At 41.8% G+C, this 21,674-nt stretch overlaps 1 protein-coding gene across 1 annotated transcript in view; it reads left to right on the forward strand.

The window, feature by feature from the left end:
- MMP28 (matrix metallopeptidase 28) overlaps window positions 1-18,141 on the forward strand; it is a 36,361-nt gene extending 18,220 nt beyond the window's left edge. Inside the window, exons 5-8 of the mRNA XM_014058922.2 lie at window positions 2,037-2,282; window positions 4,612-4,764; window positions 6,910-7,077; window positions 11,453-18,141. Coding sequence (XP_013914397.2) covers window positions 2,037-2,282; window positions 4,612-4,764; window positions 6,910-7,077; window positions 11,453-11,850 — 965 coding nt within the window. The 3' untranslated portion in view covers window positions 11,851-18,141. The remainder of the gene's footprint in view (window positions 1-2,036; window positions 2,283-4,611; window positions 4,765-6,909; window positions 7,078-11,452) is intronic.
- The last annotated feature ends 3,533 nt before the right edge of the window (window positions 18,142-21,674 follow it).

Consider the following 21,674-nt stretch of genomic DNA (forward strand, 5'->3'; position numbering starts at 1 on the left):
TCCATAGGGTCGGAGCTGCCACCGAGAAGGCTCTCCTCCGCATGGTTGCCAGTTGACATTGACCGGCAGATGGAACTCAGAGGAGGCCTAATCTATGGGATCTAATTGGTCAAGTGGAGGTGATTGGCTCTTGCTTAGCAACCAAAATGTTGGCTCAGAAACTCTGGCATTTGAAGCACGCAAGTCTTAAAGCTGTCAAGTTACAAGACCCTTGTACCCCTAACCTTTAGGGAAAAAAATCCTAGGGGTTCAAACCTGACAGCTTTAAGACTTGTGGACTTCAACTCAAAGAATTCCTCCTCTCGCTCTTCATCTTGATGATATGCGGACGGCGGGGGGAGGGAGGTGGAACTGGTTCTAAATGGCACTGTAGATTTGTGGAACCTCTTCTATAGAAGAGGTTAGAATTGGCAGGAACCCACCCCTGGTCCAGAGTCTTTTTTTATATATTATTCATAAACATTTTAAATACAGTGTATTGTCAGAACATATGATTTACAAAAAAGCAAAGAAAGAACAAAAAGAAATATTAACACATATATTAATAACGATAATAATAGTGTAACATAATAATTTTAATTAGATTTCTCTTTATATTAGCTTATTTGTAATTCTGTTAATTATATTACCATATCTATAATTATAAACCATCTTTATATTTAATTCATACATAGCAATAATCTTTCTTCAGCTAATTTCTACCTCTTATCTCTAACCACTCATAAAGTCTGTTCCATGCTAAGTAATATTCTGTGTCCTCTTTGTCTTTTATATTTAATATCAATCTATCCATTTCTGCACAGTCTAATATTTTCCAAATTACATCCACATCTAATGGAGTGTTCTCATTTTTCCAATATTGTGTAAATACAGTCCTTGCTGCTGTCAACACATGCAAAATTAAATATATAGTCCCTTTATCATAGCCCTCTGGCATTATACCCAACAAAAATATTTCTGGTTTCAGATCTAGATGCTGCTTGGTCATCTTTTCCAACCAAGTATGTATTTTTGTCCAATATTTTCTTGCTTTCATACAAGTCTACCACATATGATAATAAGTACCTGGAGTCCAATTACACTTCCAACATTTGGCGGATATATTGCTAAACATTTTTTGCCAATCTTGCCGGTGGCATATTGGCCCAGAGTTCTGATTTCATGCATCTTCTGTCATAAGTTTCCTACTGTTTCTGAAGTTACCTCCAAAAGGTCAGGACTTATAAAGAAATATGCAATCAAGAGCCTTGGGCTTAGAGAGAGGCAGAGAGAAAGGTGGTAGGGCAGAAATTAGCTTTACCCATCCTGAAGTTTTTCAAATGTATAGAAAACACCATTTCCTTGATACTGTAATCTGCTTTTGCTCTGCACTGTCAAGACATGCTGTAAATAAAATAAATATTGATAGTCAGCCTGGCTGAAGACTTGGGGTTCTGATCCTAAATTTGAGGAGCCTCATAGTTTCTGACATTCTTCTATGTGGAATCTATGCAACCTTCAAAATGAGTTTCGCACCTGTATGCAGAATTCATCATCATCATCATCTGGCAACTAAGCAAATTAATTTCTCAGAAATTATCTTGGTTTTTAAAAACATTTTCAGTGCTGAAGTCTTGCAAAAGGTCTTTTCCCTGAAGAGTGGTTTTTAAGAACCTATCTTTCTTCCAGACCTTCAATCAGCTCAAGCAGGTCTTTTAAGGGGAAAGGTGACTTGGTGGGTTTTACTTTCCTCCCCATAGGAATCACTTAGTTATTTCCCAATACAATTCAAAAAAGCACACAGTATTAAGTCGGACTATGACAGCAAATTATTTTATGTCTCTTTGGCCTGGAATTAGGATGAAGGCTTTTTGTTTCTCCACTGCAGCCAGGCACTTATTCTTCTGCTCCTAAAATTGGGAAGTTGGCAGCAATAAAGATGATCATAGAAGCAGCATCAGCAGTATGGAATTCTCTGATGGATGGAGTTGACTGACTTTCATAGCTAAATGTAAATAGTGTTCAAATTGATCTGATTTCTTTTTCTCTTTCCTTAGGGGGTGCTCTGGCACATGCCTTCTTCCCACGCCGTGGCGAGGCCCATTTTGACAATGACGAGAGATGGTCCCTGGATGGTGGGAAAGGCCGTAACCTCTTTGTGGTGATGGCACATGAAATTGGACATACGCTGGGACTGGAACACTCCCCCGTGTCTAATGCTCTTATGTCCCCCTACTACAAGAAGCTGGGCAAGGGATTTGTCTTGAACTGGGATGATGTTCTTGCCATTCAGAATTTATATGGTAAATAGAACTTAATTTTTCAAGAGTAAAATATTCTCAACAGTCTGCATGACTGTAGCTTTGGAACCAATTGGAGTGAATAAGACTCTAGGAAGAGCGCAGACAAGAACAAAAAGGATAATTAGGCGACTGTATGCTAAAACAATGATGAACGGTTGCAGGAATTGGGTATGTAACCTAACGAAGAGAAGGACTAGGGATGAAATGATAGAGTCGTCCTATATTTGAGGGGCTGTCATAGTGAAGATGGGGTCAACCTATTCTCCAAAGCACCTGAGGGCAAGACAAGAAGTTACAGATAGAAGTTTATCAAAGACAGATCCAACCTAAAATTAAGGAAAAAATTCCTTTCAGTGAGAACAATTAATCAGTGGAATGGAGACCAATTAATCAGAAGATATGGGTGCGCTTGAAGAGATTGGACAGCCATTTGTCCAAAATGGCATAGGGTCTTCTGCTCAAGCAGGGGTTGGACTCACTAGAAGACCTCCAAGGTGCCTTCTAACTCCATTATTCTCTAACTTTGGAGTAGCCCTTTCAGAATGGCTGATGTTCCAGTTGAAATTGCTGTTGCAATTTCACTTTCTGCTTTACAAATGTTATCTTTCCATCCAACCACCCAATATTCAGAGATGTGTGACTCTTATATAAGGCTGTGCTACCTGGTCATTATGCTTATGACACTGGGAAGTTAGGAAATTTTAGGTATCAACATTTTTAATTACACCATGCCATTCTTCAAAGAGCCACAAAAAGCTTGTGATTTTTCCTTTTCTACCTGTGCCTCCTTTTATTTATGCAGTAAGAAAATGACTGGCCCAAAATTACTCTATTACCCTGTCTGCAGTTCTTGCTCATTCTCCCAAGATCATTCTCACATACTAACATATTACAGCCATTGACTGATCTTACAGTAGAACTTTTGTCTTACAAGAATTCTAATAACCACCAGATGGCAGCAAAAAGACCTTTCTCTTACTTCCCAGTTTGGGAACTCTACATTGAAGGATCTGGTTGCTTATCTCACTAAGTGGAATGGTAATGTCAAGAGCTGTTTTGATGGCAAAGCAGCTACTTGGGATTTTTCAAAGTTTAAATTTGTTTTGGAAGGGTTGCCACATTTATCTTAAAAGTAGAAAACAAACCTAAGTCAGAAAAAGAAAATGAATGTCAATATATTTTATTTAAAGCATCCAAATAAGCCTGCTTCCATAATATGTTCATAATATGTTCAAATAGCTGTGGTGGCACAGTGGTTATAATGCAGTATTGCAGCGTAACTCACTGCTCACTGCCAGGAGTTCAATTCAGACCCGGCTCAAGGTTGACTCAGCCTTCCATCCTTCTTTTTTAAAAAAACAAACAAACACAGACAAACATAAAACATAAAACCATCTTCCAGTTTGGTACAGTGTGTCGATTGGTTACAAAACCTTTGTGCATCCTCACCATAGTCTTCACTTACAATGTATATGGAATCTCGTATTATCAATCTGATATATATGTATACAATTATTATCATTGTTAAACATTTATTTGACTATAACTATTGTTACTTCATTTTATGTGAGATATTCTAAATTTTGAATAAATTTATATTATGGCATTTCATTACATCATCCTAAATCCATCTAGTAGTAATACATCTTTATAAAGTTCTCTAGCATATTTCACTTCCATATTTTTTGTCTAACCATTGATAAGTCCCATGTTTTATAAAATGCAGTATTGCAGCGTAACTCACTGCTCACTGCCAGGAGTTCAGTTCAGACCCGGCTCAAGGTTGACTCAGCCTTCCATCCTTCTGAGGTCAGTAAAACAAGGACCCAGATTGTTGGAGGCAATATACTGACTCTGTAAACTGCTTAGAAAGGACTGTAAAGCACTATGAAGAAGTATATAAGTCTAAGTGTTATTGCTAGTGCTAAACTGCTGAATTAGGGTGTTGTTTTTTATGAGAGGCAAGATTTCACTGTTTCCCCCAAAATAAGATCCAACCAGAAAATAAGCCCTAGCATGATTTTTCAGGATGCTTGTAATTTAAGCCCTACTTCCAAAATAAGCCCCAGTTAAGATTGTGAACCAGACGGACAAATTTAATACTGTATTTCCCCCTGCTCCAAAAGATGCCCTAATGCATCTTTTGGAGCAAAAATTAATATAAGACCTTGTCTTATTTTCGGGAACAACATGGGTAGCTAAATTTTTCATTATATATAGTCTATGTAACTATATAAATATGTTGATTGAACTCTCCTGCTCAGTTAACACCAACACTACATACAGATCTTGGTTTGAGCTTTTGATTGTTACCTTTTCTTTTGAACAGGAAAACCATCCCGAGGCCCAATAGTCCAGCTTCCAGGAAAATCATTTGCTCGTTTCCAGAATGGGCAGCAGTACCTTGAAAACAGAGAGCAGAATCAAGAGACAAATTTCAGGTTCCATTACTGCATGTCATTTTTTGATGCCTTAACTGTAGGTAAGAATGAATTGACTTGGGTATTGTAGCACAGTTTCTCTAGAGAGATTTGCTGCGAATGCCACATAGGCGTCAGGAAGGGGCATCCGGCCAGTAAACGCTCAGCTGTATTGACTCCACCTTAATGCAAAGGATTACAGGGTCATTAAAAGAAAAAATATATAGCAATAGTTAAACAAATTTCATGATCATTGTTTGCTATGGGCAGTTTTTGCAGAAAAAACTTTTGCAGATGTATACGCCAGTTTTGGGCTAATACTTCATCAATTGCAATTATATGACCATGGGACACTGCAAATGTCTGTCAATGCAGGTTGGATGCCAAGCACCCAAAATACAGTCATATGACAGCTAGGGGAGACTCAGCAGTTGGAACTTCAAAAACTAGCCTGCTTGTAAATACATTGTAACTGGGTCCATTGTAACTTCAATCAGCTGCTAAGTGACTGGTCATAAGTCAAGGGCTACTTGGGCACAGTCACATATGCTCTCATTATCTTGCAGCTGGACTACTGTAATTAGCTCTACAAGGGCCTATCCTTGAAGGCTATTTTGATGTTTCAGCTGGTACAGCATGCAATTGCCCAAGTAGTTATGGGGACATTGAAATTTGTCCATGTAACACCACTGTTTTAGGAGCTGTGTTAGTTACCAGTCAACTTTCAGGTGCAATTCAAGTTGTAAGTTATCTAAAGCCAGAGTCTGTATAACTTGGGACTTATGGCTCTGCCTTTTGCAGACTGAATCTGATCATGAGATCCAGACAGAAAACTTACAAAGTCTTCCTTCTTTGAAGAATAGAGTAGAGTAGAGTAGAGTAGCGTAGTGTAGCATAGCATTCAATTCTTCATTGGCCAAGTGTGATTGGACACACAAGGAATTTGTCTTTGGTGCATATGTTCTCAGTGTACATAAAAGAAAAGATACATTCGTCATGAATCATAAAGTACAACACTTAATGATAGTCATAGGGTACAAATAAGCAATCAGGAAACAATATCAATATAAATCGTAAGAATACAAGCAACAAAGTTACAGTCCTGTAGTTATAAGTGGGAGGAGGTGGGTGATAGGAACGATGAGAAGATTAATAGCAATAGTAATGCAGAATGCCACTTACAGGGACTCTGGGGAGGTAGGGGCTTTTCAGTGATGAAGCCCAAGTATGGGACTGCTTATTCCTAGTTATCTGACCCCCTCTTCCACCTTTCTGGTTTTCTAAAGGGCTTTATAAAAATTTGAGCCCTTAGGGAAAATTTGGAGATATGGAGGCTTACCCAGCCCCTGTGAGCAATTCTATCACAGCAAGTTAGTAGAAGCATTTTACATATTAGATGCAGTTAGAATTTTTATGTGCTATCAGCCTCTCAGAATCCACATCAATGGACAACATAGAAGCCCAGTAAAAGCATACGTGATTTTTACACTTCTCCTGAGCCGTTTTATAGTTTTTCCAGGTGAAAAGGCTGCTATGCTCTTAACACTGTACTATTGAACACTAACATGGTTATTATGGAACAATAGTTCTTTAGTGAAGTTTTAATGGATTTTATTTATTCAAACATTTGGTTTTATCTTTCTTCTCTCTCAGAAGCTCGCAGTTGAGCTTCTGAGGGGAGGGGTTAAATTGAAAACCTCCTATTATCTAGTCAGCTGGGGGGAAGGGAATATAAACCTGAATTTCTTCAGCTATGGTTCAATGTTGATTTTGAATGTTGGTTTTGCTATAATCTTGATTTCATTATAATTATAATTTTGTTGTGTCTTTATTATTATGTTATTGTTACTTACCTTGAATGCTATTCTAGGGAGATATGGCAAGTTGTACATTTAAATAAAATAATAATAAACTATAGCAGAATTCTAATCAATACACATGTGTATCGATCAACAGCAGCAGTGGGATTTACTTACCTTCGCTAGCGGTTTGCAAATGTGAGTGCTTGCACAGTCACACATGCGCATCTGCATGGGTGCATTTGCGCATGCACACCACCTGTGCATGCACAGTGCTCACGCATTATGTTGGTGCTGCCGGTTCGCCCAAAGTGGAGAGAACCGTCTGAATACCACCTCTGATCAATAGATCAATAATTATTATGTTTGATTAAAATATTCAAGGCATTTACATTTTATTTTATATAGATATGGAAGATAATCTGTACATCTTTAAAGGCAAGTATTACTGGATGGTATCCAAAGGTGAATCCGCTGCTGGTCCATACCTCCTCCAAGCCAAATGGCCAGGTCTTCCTTCTGCCATTGATGCTACAGCCTTCTCCGAGAAGGACAGGAAATTCTACTTTTTTAAAGGTAGTTTCATTTGATTGTGGATAACAAATTAGATCTTATTTCGGCTGCATCGTTGCCCAGAAGCTATAGATAAAATATAATCTTTTACCCTCCACCTTTCCATTTACAATTTGGCTGTAAAAATTAGAGCACGCCTTTTCAAATTGTCCTCAGAATTGCTGAGATACAGCCATTCTCTATCAATGGAGAAACTGCCTGCAAAAGTTGATGGGGTTAGCAGAAATGGCTAAATTGACTGCTTTGACCAACCCCCCCCCCCAAAAAAAACAACCCCACACTACAACCCACCATAAGTACTTTTGTTTCTACTTGGAACCCGCTTCTGGACTTTGTGCTTGAGGTGGAAAAAACCGAAACTTTGATTTTTGGTTTTACCGATTAGATAGATCTGTTGTTATAGAAATGGCTACATAAAAGTAAAAAGTTGAAGTTGGATGTTAGTATCTTATTATATTGCACCAAAGGGAGTCAGAAGTCAATGCCTTTTCTTTCTTTTTCCCTTCTTTTCTGCAGTCTTCCCTTCCCCTTTTTCTTTGCCTATTTTTCCTACTATTTGTTTCTATATTTTTGTATTTTATATTATAAAGAAATAAAAAAATGCAACAGCAACAACAAACAGGCAGAAACTTTTTTATAGGTCTTCCTCCCTGTGACCTGCTTTTATTCTCCAGTTAGAAAAAAAAACACCACATAAGCATTGGTGCCATCTGCTGGTTCTCTGTGAAAAACATGCTTGCCTATTCTACTTTAATTCTGTCTCCGATTTAAATTAGTTCTCAGCTTAGCTGTGATGACCCATTTTTCAGGGTTGAAATGCTGCCAGGAATAATTATATTGTTGGAACACTATTCCATTGTTGCCTACAGAGAAAATTGCTGCATTAATATCAAGATTTACCCACATGTAGAATATGGGCCTTGCCACAGCTATCACTCAATCATGAAGGGCAGCCCCTTGCAGCTCATTTCAATAAAGGTAACAATCCCCTTGCACTTAAAAAAAAATTAAGTTGGAAGAGATATTAGGAACTTGTGAAGAGTCCAGCCAGGCCTCTCTCTCTCAATCCAGCTTTCTGTGTAATCTCTTGACTAGCCAGGTGCATTTAGGAAGGTGAGAACGCTCATGTTACAGGTAGTCAGGGGTGAGATTCAGCTGGTTCGGACTGGTTTGGGTGAACCGGATGTTAATTTTAATCTGGTTTGCCAAGCCAATAGCTACAAGGACGGGCTGGCTCTGCCTCTCTTACCCTGACCCTCCCAGGAGTCTCCACGTGGCCTTCATCATGCCAGGTAAGCGAAGGGCCTGCACAGAGGCTCTAGGAGGGCGAAAAATGGGCCTACCGGAAGTCCGAAAATGGGTCTGTTTCTGGCTTCTGGAGGGTCTTCAGAGCCTCAGGGGGCCATTTTCACCCTTCTGGAGGCTCGAGAAAAGCCTCTGGAGCCTGGGGAAGGTGAAAACGTCCCCTCTCCTGCTATGGTGCAGGAAGCCGACTAGGCCACACCCCCATGGCCACGCCCACCCAGCAACCAGAGAACTGATTGCTAAAAAATTTCAATCCCATCCCTGCAGGTAGTGCTCAATTTATGAGCCGTCGCTTAGTGACACTTCAAAATTGTGATGGACCTCCCCAGAGCGAGTTATGACCCAGTTTCAAAGTTCTGACAGCGGCCTCCCCTCATGGTCATTTAATCACATTTTGGGTGCTTGGCAACTGGCCCGCATTGCTGTTTGCAATGACCCATTTTCATGTGATTGTGATTTGGAGCTCTTTTGGCCGAAAACCAACTTGTACTTCTGGTTTCCTGCAAAAATAAAAATGCCCACTGGGTAGAACAGGTTTGTTTAACAATTGTGGCATTTGCTTAACGACTGCTGCAAGAAAGGCAAGAAAGCCGGGCGCAGTCACATGGCGACCCCCTTAATGACTGCCACAATTGATGGAATTACAATCATAATTCCAGGCTCAGTTATAGAAGTAAGCCAGGACTCTCTTTACTGGTTTAAGCCATCTCTGGCTCACACGTCAGAGTACATCCATTAGCATAAGTCATTGCTTTATTACTTGTGACAATTATAGCAACAGCAATAGCATTTAGACTTATATACAACCCCTTAGTGCTTTACAATGGGGAGTTTACAATATCAGCATATTATTACCCCCAACAATCTGAATCCTCATTTTACCAAGCTCGGAAAGATGGAAAGCTGAGTCAACCTTGAGCTGCTGAGACTCGAACTGCCGGAATGCTGGCAATTGGCAGTCAGCAGGATTGAACTACAGGCTGTGGGCAGAATTAGCCTGCAATGTGGCATTCTAGCCACCAGGACTCCTTGCACTTTAATGGAAGCAATCAGGAAAATTCTCTTATCAAATTATACAATGAAATACTTAGGAACCTCAGTCTGTAAACAATGTACTAGCCCTTATTGCACAGTCAATGAAAGTGGGCCAGCCTTGCTTGCTGTAATTGCAGATGCCAGAGAGTTGGAACTGATTTAGGGTTTTTGGTGCTGGGCTGTGGAACAGCAAAAACAGTAGCTATAGAATGCCTTTCAAGTATTATCTCTTCAGAGAAGGAGAAAGCAAGGGGCAGGCAGGAGATCTTTGTTTCCGCAGCAGGATTTAGATGGCAGTGGCTCTTGCTTGGACGTGGCTCTCTCCCAGCTTAGACCTTGAGAGTCAACGGGAGTGACATCCAGGTAGCGGCCCCTGTAAAAGAAACTTGAAATCATGAATCCTGTTTTGCAGTTCTGGATATTCTGAACATCTCTGTGGAAACAAGAGAAGGAATTGAGTCCCTCAGGAATAGGGCGGCATACAAATTGAATAAACATACATACATCTATCTGGATACTATTAACAGGGACACGGTGGTTCAGTGGTTGAGCTTGTCACTCAGAAAAGTTGGCAGTTTGGCGGTTCGAATCCCTAGCGTTGTGTAACAGAGTGAGCTCCCGTTACTAGTCCCAGCTTCTGCCAACCTATCAGTTCAAAATCATATAAAAATGCAAATAGAAAAATAGGAACCACCTTTGGTAGGAAGGTAGCAGTGTTCCATGTGCCTTCGGTGTTTAGTCATACCAGCTACCTGACTACGGAGATGTCTTTGGACAGCGCTGGCTCTTCGGCTTTGAAACAGAGATGAGCACAGCCCCCTAGAGTTGGGAACGACTAGTACATATGTGCGAGGGGAACCAGAGGTGGGTAGTGGTGGGAGGCTCTGCCCACCTGCCCGGACGCTTCTGCGCATGCACAGAAGCGTTGCACGAGCGCACACGCATGAGCAAGCCAGTAGCAAAATAAATTGAAACCCACCACTGAGGGTTACCTTTACCTGGATACTTTGCAGCTGCTGCTCTGGCTTATTCTCCTGACATACTGTATATCCCACAAGGAATCTAACACGCCAAGCAAGTTATATACCAGGCATGCTATATAAATAATGAGCTGTGTCCTTTAGGGTGTGTACTTGCTCTTGAGTCTTTTTGGGTCCCAGCAGAGTCTCTTTGTGGAATTGAGAGGAAGGAAGGAAGGAAGGAAGGAAGGAAGGAGAGGGAGGGAGGGAGGGAGGGAGGGAGGGAGGGAGGGAGGAAGGAAGGAAGGAAGGAAATATTTATACTTAGCTGGTTAGTTACAGAACAAATGACTTCATTCACACACTATACTAAGCATAACAGGTTACAAAAATACATAAAAATCCTACTAATAAGACCAATGTAAAACAGAATAAGATGAAGAATATTCATCATACTATAACTCACCTACCAGTAGGAATATTGATCTCCACCAATGTTCTTGCCCAATGGTGAGGAAAAAGCCTGGTGTTTGTGGACTTCTGAAAAGCAAATAGGATCAGGGCCATCTGGATCTTGAGGCTGTTCCACAGTCCAGTCCTATGACAAGGAAATAATGTCTTGTGAGTTCTATAGGATGACATAATTTTAGAGGGCATCTGGTGCATGCTCAGCCTGTACAATGATACAAGAATGAATGTATGTTTTCTTAACTTAAATGACTGTGATTTTCAACTACAGGTATGGTTTTATGATTTAGGAGTCCTGGTGGCACAGTGGTTATAATGCAATATTGTAACAGCATTGTAACTCTGCCCACTGTCAAGAGTTTGATCCTGACCGACTCAAGATTAACTCAGCTTTCCATCCTTCCAAGATTGGTAAAATGAGGACTCAGATTGTTGGGGGCAATATGATAACATTGTAAATCACTCAGAGAGTGCTGTAAAACACTATGGAGTGGTGTATAAGTCTAAATTCTATTGCTATTTAATGATTGACAGGCTTTGTCACAACTGTGATTGGGGATGTTACTTGGAATCCTGACTACAACTTTCTTTTCCTTTGTTGCTTTCTACAGGTGGCCGATGCTGGCGCTACAAAGGATCTTCCCTAGAAGTTGGTTTTCCCCAAAAGTGCAGCCTTACGGGTGATCTCCCGCGCCATCCTGACACTGCCTTGTTCTTCCAGCCACTCCATCAGCTGGTGCTTTTCAAAGGACCTAAATATTATGTAGTCAATGAGGAGACCCTCCAAGTGGAACCTTATTATCCCCGAAGCTTGAAAGACTGGGGAGGGGTTCCAGCTCTCACAAATGGTGCCATCACACATCAGGATGGCTCTGTCTACTTCTTTCGAAATGACCAATTTTGGAAATTCAACCCAGAGAAGTTAGAAGTGGTAGAAACTGGAAAATGGGCTGTTCAGCTGAGGTGGCTGGGCTGTCAGGATGTCAATCTAAATCAAGCTGGGACCTGATATTTCTGTTTATCTCTGGATTTGTCACACGTTGTTCCAGTAAAATCTCCAGAAGGCGAGAACTTCGTGTTCTAACCGAGGCTTCCCAAGAGCACGAAGCAAATTCCTTGTCCCAATGAAAACCCCTTTTATTAATTTGCTGTGAATTCTGCTCATTCACATCCAACAAAATCTTTCAAGGGAGGATTTACAGTCACAGAATTTATCTGGCTTGGAGAGCTGACAGGCCGGTATCTGCAAAACTTGGCAAGGAGTCTTGGAGAGTCACAAGCCAATTAAGTGAACTAATTGTCTCTTGCAAACTCCACTTTCGCTCCTCTTTTATGTCCTGTGGGAGAGACCATACACCGGCCACCGGTGACCTTACTGCCAAGTCGATTTCTGTTCTTTAGTTCTTCCCTTCATCTGGCAACTCTGCGCATGTGCACACTGGGAACAGGCTCCAGCTGTTCATCTGCCTCACTGATGTCTGACTCTGAAGGCAGGTAATAACTGGCATGTGGCTCTGGCCCCCTCTCTACCTCTGACACAGAGCCCTCATCGGAGCTTTCCCCAGACTCCAGGACTGGCCCATGTTCCTCCTCAACCTCCTCACTGTCCGACTCTGCTGGCAGCTCCGCAGGCTGCTGGCAGGCCACAAGACCTCTTAAACTATTCATTCTGTGTTCATCAGGGTTCCAATTTGCTTTTAATCTGGTCCCAAAGAGATTATCAAAAAAACTCAAAAGCCATACACAAGACCTGAGCTAAAATTGTATTTTCTGGAAGAAAAATGCAAACACTCTGGAAGCCAAACAGTTTGATATGAGGAACCATCAGTCAAGATTTGCACCATCAATGTTGAGTGTTAATTTATTGGGAAGTGGGTGAGACATAGTGGTTCTTGATCTGCAATGATCCTAAGACACTAAAGCGATGTTTCTAGTGCCTTCTAGTCAGTCAGAGGCATTCTAGAAAGGAAAACAGAAGATAAGCATTATTCTCCACTGGCAAATGGTTGCATCTTCATATAGAAACAGGTCTTCTTCTTACAGCTATCAAGTTTAACTTGGACTCTTCCGTATTATTGTCCATTCTTATTATCCAGAAATAACTGCCACGGAGAATGCAAACCAGAAGATCTTTTCAGAAGTAAATTTTCCTCTACAACTGAGCCTCCAATATTGGTGCCTAATCGTGTACCGTCTGCCTACTAAGTTTGTTCCACTTGATACTTCTTCAGTATGGAGCGTTCCCCACCATCCAGTTAGAGCTGAAGAAGCTTTTTGGATGAGAAGCGAAACGTCTTCAAAGAAAAAAACTGGAAAGTCCAGTTGCCTCTTGAAAAGCATCTTTGGGACAACTATGATCTGGAGGCCTGAGAATCTCCATAGACATATGGAGCTAAGGGTGTTCCAAATTACTACCTCTCCTTCCTGTTAGATATTGTAATTTCTCTATGGTGCTTCTAGTTTCTTTCTTACATAGGTAGCCATTTTGTAGGATCATGACGTTATATTATAGCAATCCTTTATTCTTTTTCCATGTATATAGTTTCATTGCGACAAATGTATAAAGAAAAAAATATGGGAGAATGGTACACTCAGAAAGGACTCCACACCATCACAACATATTGAGGCATGAATCTGAGGCTCCCCTTTGGATACCCAATTTCCTTTGAGTGCATTAAATTGCTACAGGATTATTTCTTTACCTAATATCTCCCAGGTCTTCTAACATATTGACAGGAGTGGGATTGAAAAATTTAAGCAACGGGTTCTCTGCCAGTAGCTGGGTGGGCGTGATTATGGTGGGCGTGGCCTAGTCAGCCTCCTGCACCATGGTGGGGTGCCGTTTTCACTCTCCCCCGGGCTCCAGAGGCTCCCTGGAGGCTGGAAATGGACCCATTTCTGGAGCCTCCGGGAAGCTGGTTTTTCGCCCTCCCTGAGCCTCCTGCACTTACCTAGCATCCAAAACAGGCTGCATGGAGACTTCTGGGAAGGGCAGGTGGGGCCAGCCAGGAGTGGGATTTGGAGGTTTGCCGAACTGCACAGAATCTTTGCTAGAGGATCGCCCAAACCCGGCCGAATCCGGAGCAGCCCACCCCCGCATATTGATATTATTTCTGTCAGGCATGAAACATCAGGATCAGATAGAAGATTTATTGCTCAAGCCTGTACATAAGAATCTAGTCAAGTAATGGTTGACACTAAATCGGTGCTATTGTAGATAAGAGTTAATAGGATTCAAAAGGAGCTGGACTTGGAGTGTTTGTGGACACATAATGATTCTAGGCTGAGTCCTCTCTTGATTCTGTCCCCAGACTCTGCCTGCTCTTCTCCTACAATTTTCAGTGGACATGCAGTTCCGAGATAATTCTTCTCAAAGGGATATATTTGAAAGATGGTGCTATTTGTTAATCGAGGTCTCTATTTAGAGATTTGGAATTTTATTTCATCATTGTTCCCAATAACATATAAAGAGACATTCTGATTCAACAGATATGAGATCCATCATGACTAGCATTTGATTTCCCACATTGAAGCCAATAGGCAGAATGTGTAATCCCCTGATGTTCCCAGCAATGGTGATTGAGACAGTTACGTTTCCAAGCTTTGGTCATATCAGTGGCTTGTAAACTGTCTTCTGGGATGCCTAGACCAGTGATGGCTAACCTTTTTGTCCTTGCGTGCCCACACCCATAATGCAATGCATGTGTGACCCCCCCCCTGAGAATGCCTCTCTCCCCCCTACGCATGCGCATGTGACCCCCCCCCCACGGTCCCCCACCCATGCACATGCAACCCCTTGTGCCCTGTATTGGGCCTAGAAGTCCTCTCTGAAGCCTCTTGGGACCAAAAATGAGGCATGGGGAGGTGCCACTCTCCCCCTGCGCTGCCCCCTGACCCCCACATGCACATGCGTCTCCTGCATGTGCAGCAGAGACTTGAAAATCAGCTGGCCAGTGAGAGGTGCATGTGGATATGTAGGGGGGGGCTGAGCTGGGGCGACAGCCCGCAGAGAGGACAGGTGGCACATGTACTATAGATTCACCATCACGGGCCTAGACAGCTGATCTGGCACTCAGAACTTGGTTGTTCTTGAGGACTGAGCTCAGATAGTTTATACTCTTATCAAGCAACCATGTCACCATATCTTGGCCAGAGCACATGAAACAATGGGTGTTGTGCTAAATATACACTTGGATAATGGATATAACCCTGTGTCTGGGCTGTATATATCTTAAACTGGAGGTTCAGGAAGAGCACAACAGTTTGTTTCATTCCAGGAGACACATATATGAGAAAACGTGTGTCAGAAAGAGTTCAGAATATTTTTTTCTTACTTCTAAGACTAGATTTATGGGTTTCTGCGTGGATTGTATGTGTATGGAATCATGCATAGTTTTCAGCCACATGGGGATTTTTCTTAAATGACTGGTATTCAAGCATTTGCCTTTGTTCAGACCCATTTACAATATAATGTCTTGGGGAAAGTAATTTATTTGTTGGAACGTTATAGCAGGAAATCAGCTCCATCATTTTTCTGTCCTTCCAGGGCTTCTAGAATAATGTAGTGCCAGGTTTATGGTTGCTGAATTTTATCTTTCAGGAATTGAATTATTATATATGTATGACAATTATATTTCATGGAAGGGTAGAGGGGATTATAGCCATATTCTGGTTTTATGGTTTCTGTGTTCTCCCCCACTTTAGCTTTCAGGCGTTGACAGTGATCTATCCTGATACTTTTCTGCCAGGTATTAAAGGGAGAGATAACTGAATTGGTGTGTTCGCTTGCAGCAGTTAAAGCATCCTGTAGAGTTTGTGAATTTTCAAATTTATTGGGGGATAAGCATTCATAGGCTCATGGTAAAAAAAAGATGGGAGTTCCAGTTTTGACACCTAACTGATGCTTCCCATGCTGAGGAGTTTCCAGTTAAGTATTGTAGCTATTTTCATGGATTTACCAAAAAGGAATTGCTGAGCATCAAAGAAACCATGGCTTTGCTGCTAGAGATCCCGTTCTACCTCAGACAACTCTCAGGTCAGTCTTAAAAAGCTTTTCTGGCATTTAAAAAAAAATTGTTTTGGGTTAGAGTAGACAAGGCTTAGACAATGAGCCACACCACACCATCACTCATCAGGCTTGGAAGCTGTTTGTAATGGAGGATAAATTCTTTAGAATGTGGTTTATAAGTTGCTTTCTGGAAATGGTTAGGAAGTAAGGGGTGTAGCAGAATGCTTACCCTCAGTTAAAGTATAGGTTTGCTTTGGAGATTGACTGGTGGCATCTTATTTGAACATGGTCATTGTGTCCTTATTTTTGCAATATTTTATCATAATGCTAACACAATCATGTTCTTCTGTTGGTGATCAAGACTACTGTGGAATTGTTTTCATCTTTGATTTCTTGCTGCAATGTGCCATTTGGACTCCTTGCCTGAAGAATGCAAAAGAGAGTTGGCCATTCTTTGTCCTTCATGTTGCAACATGCCAATGTTGACTTTTGTCAACCCCGTATTTACAAACTGCTTAGAGGGCAGCAGTCTGTTTCCAGGATTAGACATTTGTTTACCAGTAAAAAGGTATGCATGACGCATACATATACATTGGGCAATTTTGCAACAGGTGGAAAAACTGGAAGAGGAGAGATAGTCTTTTTTTGGACAGCCAAAATGGCAAAAGGGATACTTTGCAATGGATTCTGAATGGTAAAAAGACTTAACATCTATCAATGTTGTTTCACCTGCTTGATCACCTACATTTCTTTGCTACCTGTCCTTGAGCAAACAGCTCTTTGTTAGAATTGTTAGAATTAACATTTCTTCCGATTCTCAGAAACATTGCATTTCAGGTTAAGGACTTTATGTTTTCACAACATGCTAAACCCGTGACGGCATGTGTGCCAGAGGTGGCAGGCAGAGCCCTTTCTATGGGCATGTGCACTGTTGCCAGCTGCTCTTCTGGTTTCCAGCATGCACATGTGCACCACCCAGCTGGTCTTTCCCGGCGCCGGAGCACTGGAAAATGGCATGAGAACGGCCAAAGCCCAGGCCGTTTCCGGGCCTTTTCAGGCTGTTTTCCAGTGCTCTTGCCCCCGCAAAGATCAGTTTGCACCCCCATGTGTGCGCCAGTCAACTGGTCTTCAGGTTTCAGGTTCTCCGGTGCGTGCGCATGCACCCACATGCACACATGTTCCGCTTTGGGCTCTTGGTGCCGAAAAGGTTCGCCCTCACTGTGTTAAATCTAACTCTTGGGTTAACAAGCTACTGGAGATAGGCAAAATACTGTGTTCCTCATTGAAAACAGCCTGTCTCTGTATTCCCAGGGCTGGTTCAGGTTTTCCCAGAAGTGGATTGTCCAGAAGAGGAAGTAAAAGTCTTAAAATAATTTGAGTCAGGAATACCACAGAATACCACTTCCAGAAATGTATGAATTACTCCTGGAACACCTGGATTGACCCATTGTGATTGAAAATGGCCCACGATTCACATACTGAAGACACAGCTGCTGTGAATAGAACAATGCACTGTCCAAACATATCATATTGTTTAACATAACATTATGGTTCATATTATGCTGAGATGACACACTGAACGACTGTATCAGACCAGGAAAAGGAAATCTAGAAACCGGGATGTAGAAACAAACAAAGGCCCATCTATGGGATGCAGGCAGCATGCGAAACCATATCCCCTCTGGTCCATGGAAAAACCTCTCTCCATGGAACTGGACTCTGGTGCCCAAAAGGTTGGGGGCCACTGCTCTAGGCAGTTTAGCAGACATGCAGATCTCATGGAGTCCATTCACTACTTGCACAGGGCAGATGGAATGGCCTTGAAGAGCTGCCACCAAGGGAACGGTCAGATAAACGGGGCTTGAGCCCACACCAACACAACAACCTGAGAAAATGTCTCTGACAGGCCCCTTCCTAGTTCACATAAAATGAGGGAAGGGGAAGCATGTTCAGGCCTGAAAGATTCTGTCACTATAGCTGTTCAATAAAATATAGCGTTAATTTCTTAGTCTGGTTTGCCTTATTGGGCTAACAGTTTCTGGCAAAACAGTTACTGTTTTGCTTTCAGTCATTCATTTCCTACCAATAACGGGATTTTAAGTTGACTTCCAGATGAACTTTTCATTCTAAATGACACAACCAAACTCATTGGCTGATGACAATAACTTTAGGAGAATTCCCTCGCACTATACACACAAAATACCCAACCCAAAATAGCTTGGGAGAAAAATAAATGTTTTTCTTACTGATCCCAAACCTGCTAATTTCAAGGAAACTTAGGAAACCACATATGATGGTCATAAGAGGTTCTGAAGAGAACATTGTTGGGATTCAGCCAGTTAGCACCTATTCAGGAGAACTGGTTGTTAACTTTCTAAACAGTTCAGAAGAAATTTCATTTTGTGTTTTTCCACTTTACAGGGCTAATCCTGTAAGGAAGGCAGGAAGGAAACATTCTGGTGTTGTTTCTAGCCTAATCTTTATTGCCCTGCTTACAGAAACTGCCTCTCCGGTTAACCCTTATTACATTGGAACAGCTAAGGCGAAGTGCCCATCGACGTGAGTGATGTTGAGTTGACCACGCCCACCCGGTCACATGATCACCAAGCCACGCCTTCCCAGCTGGTCATTAGGGCAGAGAACTGGTTGTTAAATTATTTGAATCCCACCACGTAGGAGAGGTTACCAACATGGAGGTCACAGGTTGGAGAACATTGATATAAATAAAAATATGAAATGGACTAGGTCATAGTCAAAATCTAGGCGTTGAATACGCAGAGTAGAAATTAGAACCATTTTAAGCCTTAGGATGCAATACTCAAGATTCTTCTAGTATCGTTCCAACTTTGTTTTTACTCCATGTTTTTGGAAATCCTCAAAGCCAAATAGATTTTATTTACAACTAAACAATCCTATCACCATACATATATAAGTAGTTATGGTGAACTTGGGCAAACTTCCACTCTTTTAGGTTAATAAATTAAGCAGATGGCTGGTGATGTGGGTGGACCATCAAGAAATAAATCCATTGTTCCCTCTTTATGGCCACTTTGTCTCTCTGCCTTCTGCTTCCGCTGGAGCACCAACTACGTCTATGGAACCTGGAATAAAAACAGTTAAATCAGACCAACGTTTATCCAGCCCAGCATTGTTTCCACTGGTGATAAGTTAAACATCTTGTTCAGGAGGCAGACTAGGCCACGCCCACCATGGCCACGCCCACTCAGCAACTGGATAGAGAACCTAAAGTTTTTGAAGCCCACCCTGGTTGTTTCCATATGTTGAATGCTGAGAGGCAGGTGGTTTTTGAATACTAAGCCCGATACAATTTCTGTAGAACTCTGGGATAAAACCAGTGTGGAATTGTAGTTAAGAAGTTATGCTAGGATTGGAAAATCCACATTCAAACTCACATCTGTCTTCAGCCACGGAAACACATTGACTGTGGGCTAAGCTGAGCCTACTCACACATTTGAAGTCCTGTAACAACTTGAGTTCTTGATTCAGAGTCTGGGAAAAGGGTGGGATAAGAAGCTGACAAACCGGAGCCAAAAAGAGATGTTTATCCCTTGTTTATTTTTAGTCAGCGCAAAACATCCATACAAACAGGAACTCAGTGAGATGGGTGGGTTTGAGAGACTGTGGCTTGTTCAAAGTCACCCGGCTGGCTTTCACACCTAAGGCAGGACTAGAATTCCCAGTCTCCTGATTTCTAGGCCAGCACCCAAGCCATTACGTCAAAGTAACCAAAGTTCTTAAATTATCCCTTTTTGGAGCTATTTTAGGGTCTGTCCTCTCAAGGGAGCGAATCCGATGCTGCTGGGAATTTCATAAGCTATTTTACATTTACCATCACCAGAAAAGAAATGAAACAGCCGTTCTTTCCATATCATTAGCACCATTCCTGGTCTCGGAAGATTTTCTCAGCTTTACCAACTTGCTAAATAAATAAACCCAGACACTGGTGGCTGAGTCTACAAATTTTACAATATAGAAACCCAGAAATGTGTCTTGCCTGTGCTCAAGGTGGGACTCAGAGCCTCTGGCAAGCTCTCTGTGCTGTGACCCAAGAGCCCATGTTCAATGAAGACCCGGCTGTAATGTAACGTCTCACATTTTTTGCAGAACATAATCTCACATGCTGGGCACATATTACTGGATGTTTTTTTCCTCTGGACTTGGCAGCAAACTGGCTCCTGAAGAGGCTTGTTTCTGCAGCAAAGAAAGAATTAAGCCACTTGTTAGAATGGAATAGAATAGAATAGAATAACAGAGTTGGAAGGGACCTTGGAGGTCTTCTAGTCCAACCCTCTGCTTAGGCAGGAAACCCTACACCACCTCAGATAAATATTATCCAGCATCTTAAAAACTTCCAGTGTTGGAGCATTCACAACTTCTGAAGGCAAGTTGTTCCACTGATTAATTGTTCTAACTGTCAGGAAATTCTCCTTAGTTCTAGATTGCTTATTTCCTTGATTAGTTTCCACCCATTGCTTCTTGTTCTACCCTCGGGTGCTTTGGAGAACAGCTTGACTCCCTCTTCTTTGTGGCAGCCCCTGAGATACTGGAATACTGCTATCATGTCTCCCCTAGTCCTTCTTTTCACTAAACTAGACATACGCAATTTATGCAACTGTTCTTCATTTGTTTTAGCCTCCAGTCCCCTAATCATCTTTGTTGCTCTTCTCTGCACTCTTTCTAAAATCTCCACATCTTTTTTACATCATGGCAACCAAAACTGGATGCAGTATTCCAAGTGTGGCCTTACCAAGGCCTTATAAAGTGGTATTAACACTTCACGTGATCTTGATTCTATCCCTCTGTTTATGCAGCCTAGAACTGTGTTGGCTTTTTTGGCAGCTGCTGCACACAGCTGGCTCATATTTTAAGTGATTGTCCACGAGGACTCCAAGATCACAGTTACTACTATTAAACAAGGTACCACATATAATGTACCTGTGCTGCTTAAGGCTGTGATTACAGGTAATCCTCGACTTAGAACCTTTTATTAGTTCCTGTTCAAAGTTACAATGTCACTTTGTACATTGTACAAAGTGACATTGAGAGGGAACTGTGTTACTAACTTAACAATTGCAATGATTCCCTTAACATGTGGCACAAAAGGTCATAAAATGGAGCAGAACTCACTTAATGAATGTCTCACTTAGCAACATACATTTTGGACTAAATTGTGGTCATAAGTTGAGGACTACCTTGTATTTGCAAATAATCAAACGAGCGGATAGCTCCAGATGTTCATTTTTACAAACAGTTTTTTTAAAAAAATTCCCTAGGGGAAGGGGCAAAACAAACTTTTTCTTTCTAACTGTGATGGAAACTTCCAAAGCTGATTCTTCCTCTGAACTCAACCACAGAGCTAGGGTGTCAAACTCAAGATCTGGCTTGCAGGGTGCTTAAATCTGGCGCACGGGGCTGCCCTGGAAACAGCGAAGGACTGGCCCGCATTGCCTCTGCCAGTGAAGCCCTCTTGAGCTGCATTTTCTCTGGCAGAGGATTGCAGGAGGCTGTTGCAGCCAGAAACGGACCTTGGGAGCCCGTTTCCTCTGGCAGAGCACTCAAGCCACCACAGATGCCCCCAATATGAGTGATGTTGGGCTGGCTACACCCACCCTAGCCACATCCTCCTGAGATCAAACACAACTCTGATGTGGCCCTCAATGAAATTGAGTTTGACACTCCAGTCCTATTGCATTCATCAATGATGACAGAAGGTGGGAGCAGCAAAAATGCTGATATGATTGCCTTTGAGCCGTTCAGCAATTTACAGCTTTCTCTAAAATGTAGGTGGTATAAGTTCTATTCAG

Source organism: Thamnophis sirtalis, unplaced genomic scaffold, assembly GCF_051295495.1.
Source record: "Thamnophis sirtalis isolate CommonGarterSnake01/CBP01778 unplaced genomic scaffold, rThaSir2_p1.2 scaffold_6, whole genome shotgun sequence".
NCBI lineage: Eukaryota > Metazoa > Chordata > Lepidosauria > Squamata > Natricidae > Thamnophis > Thamnophis sirtalis.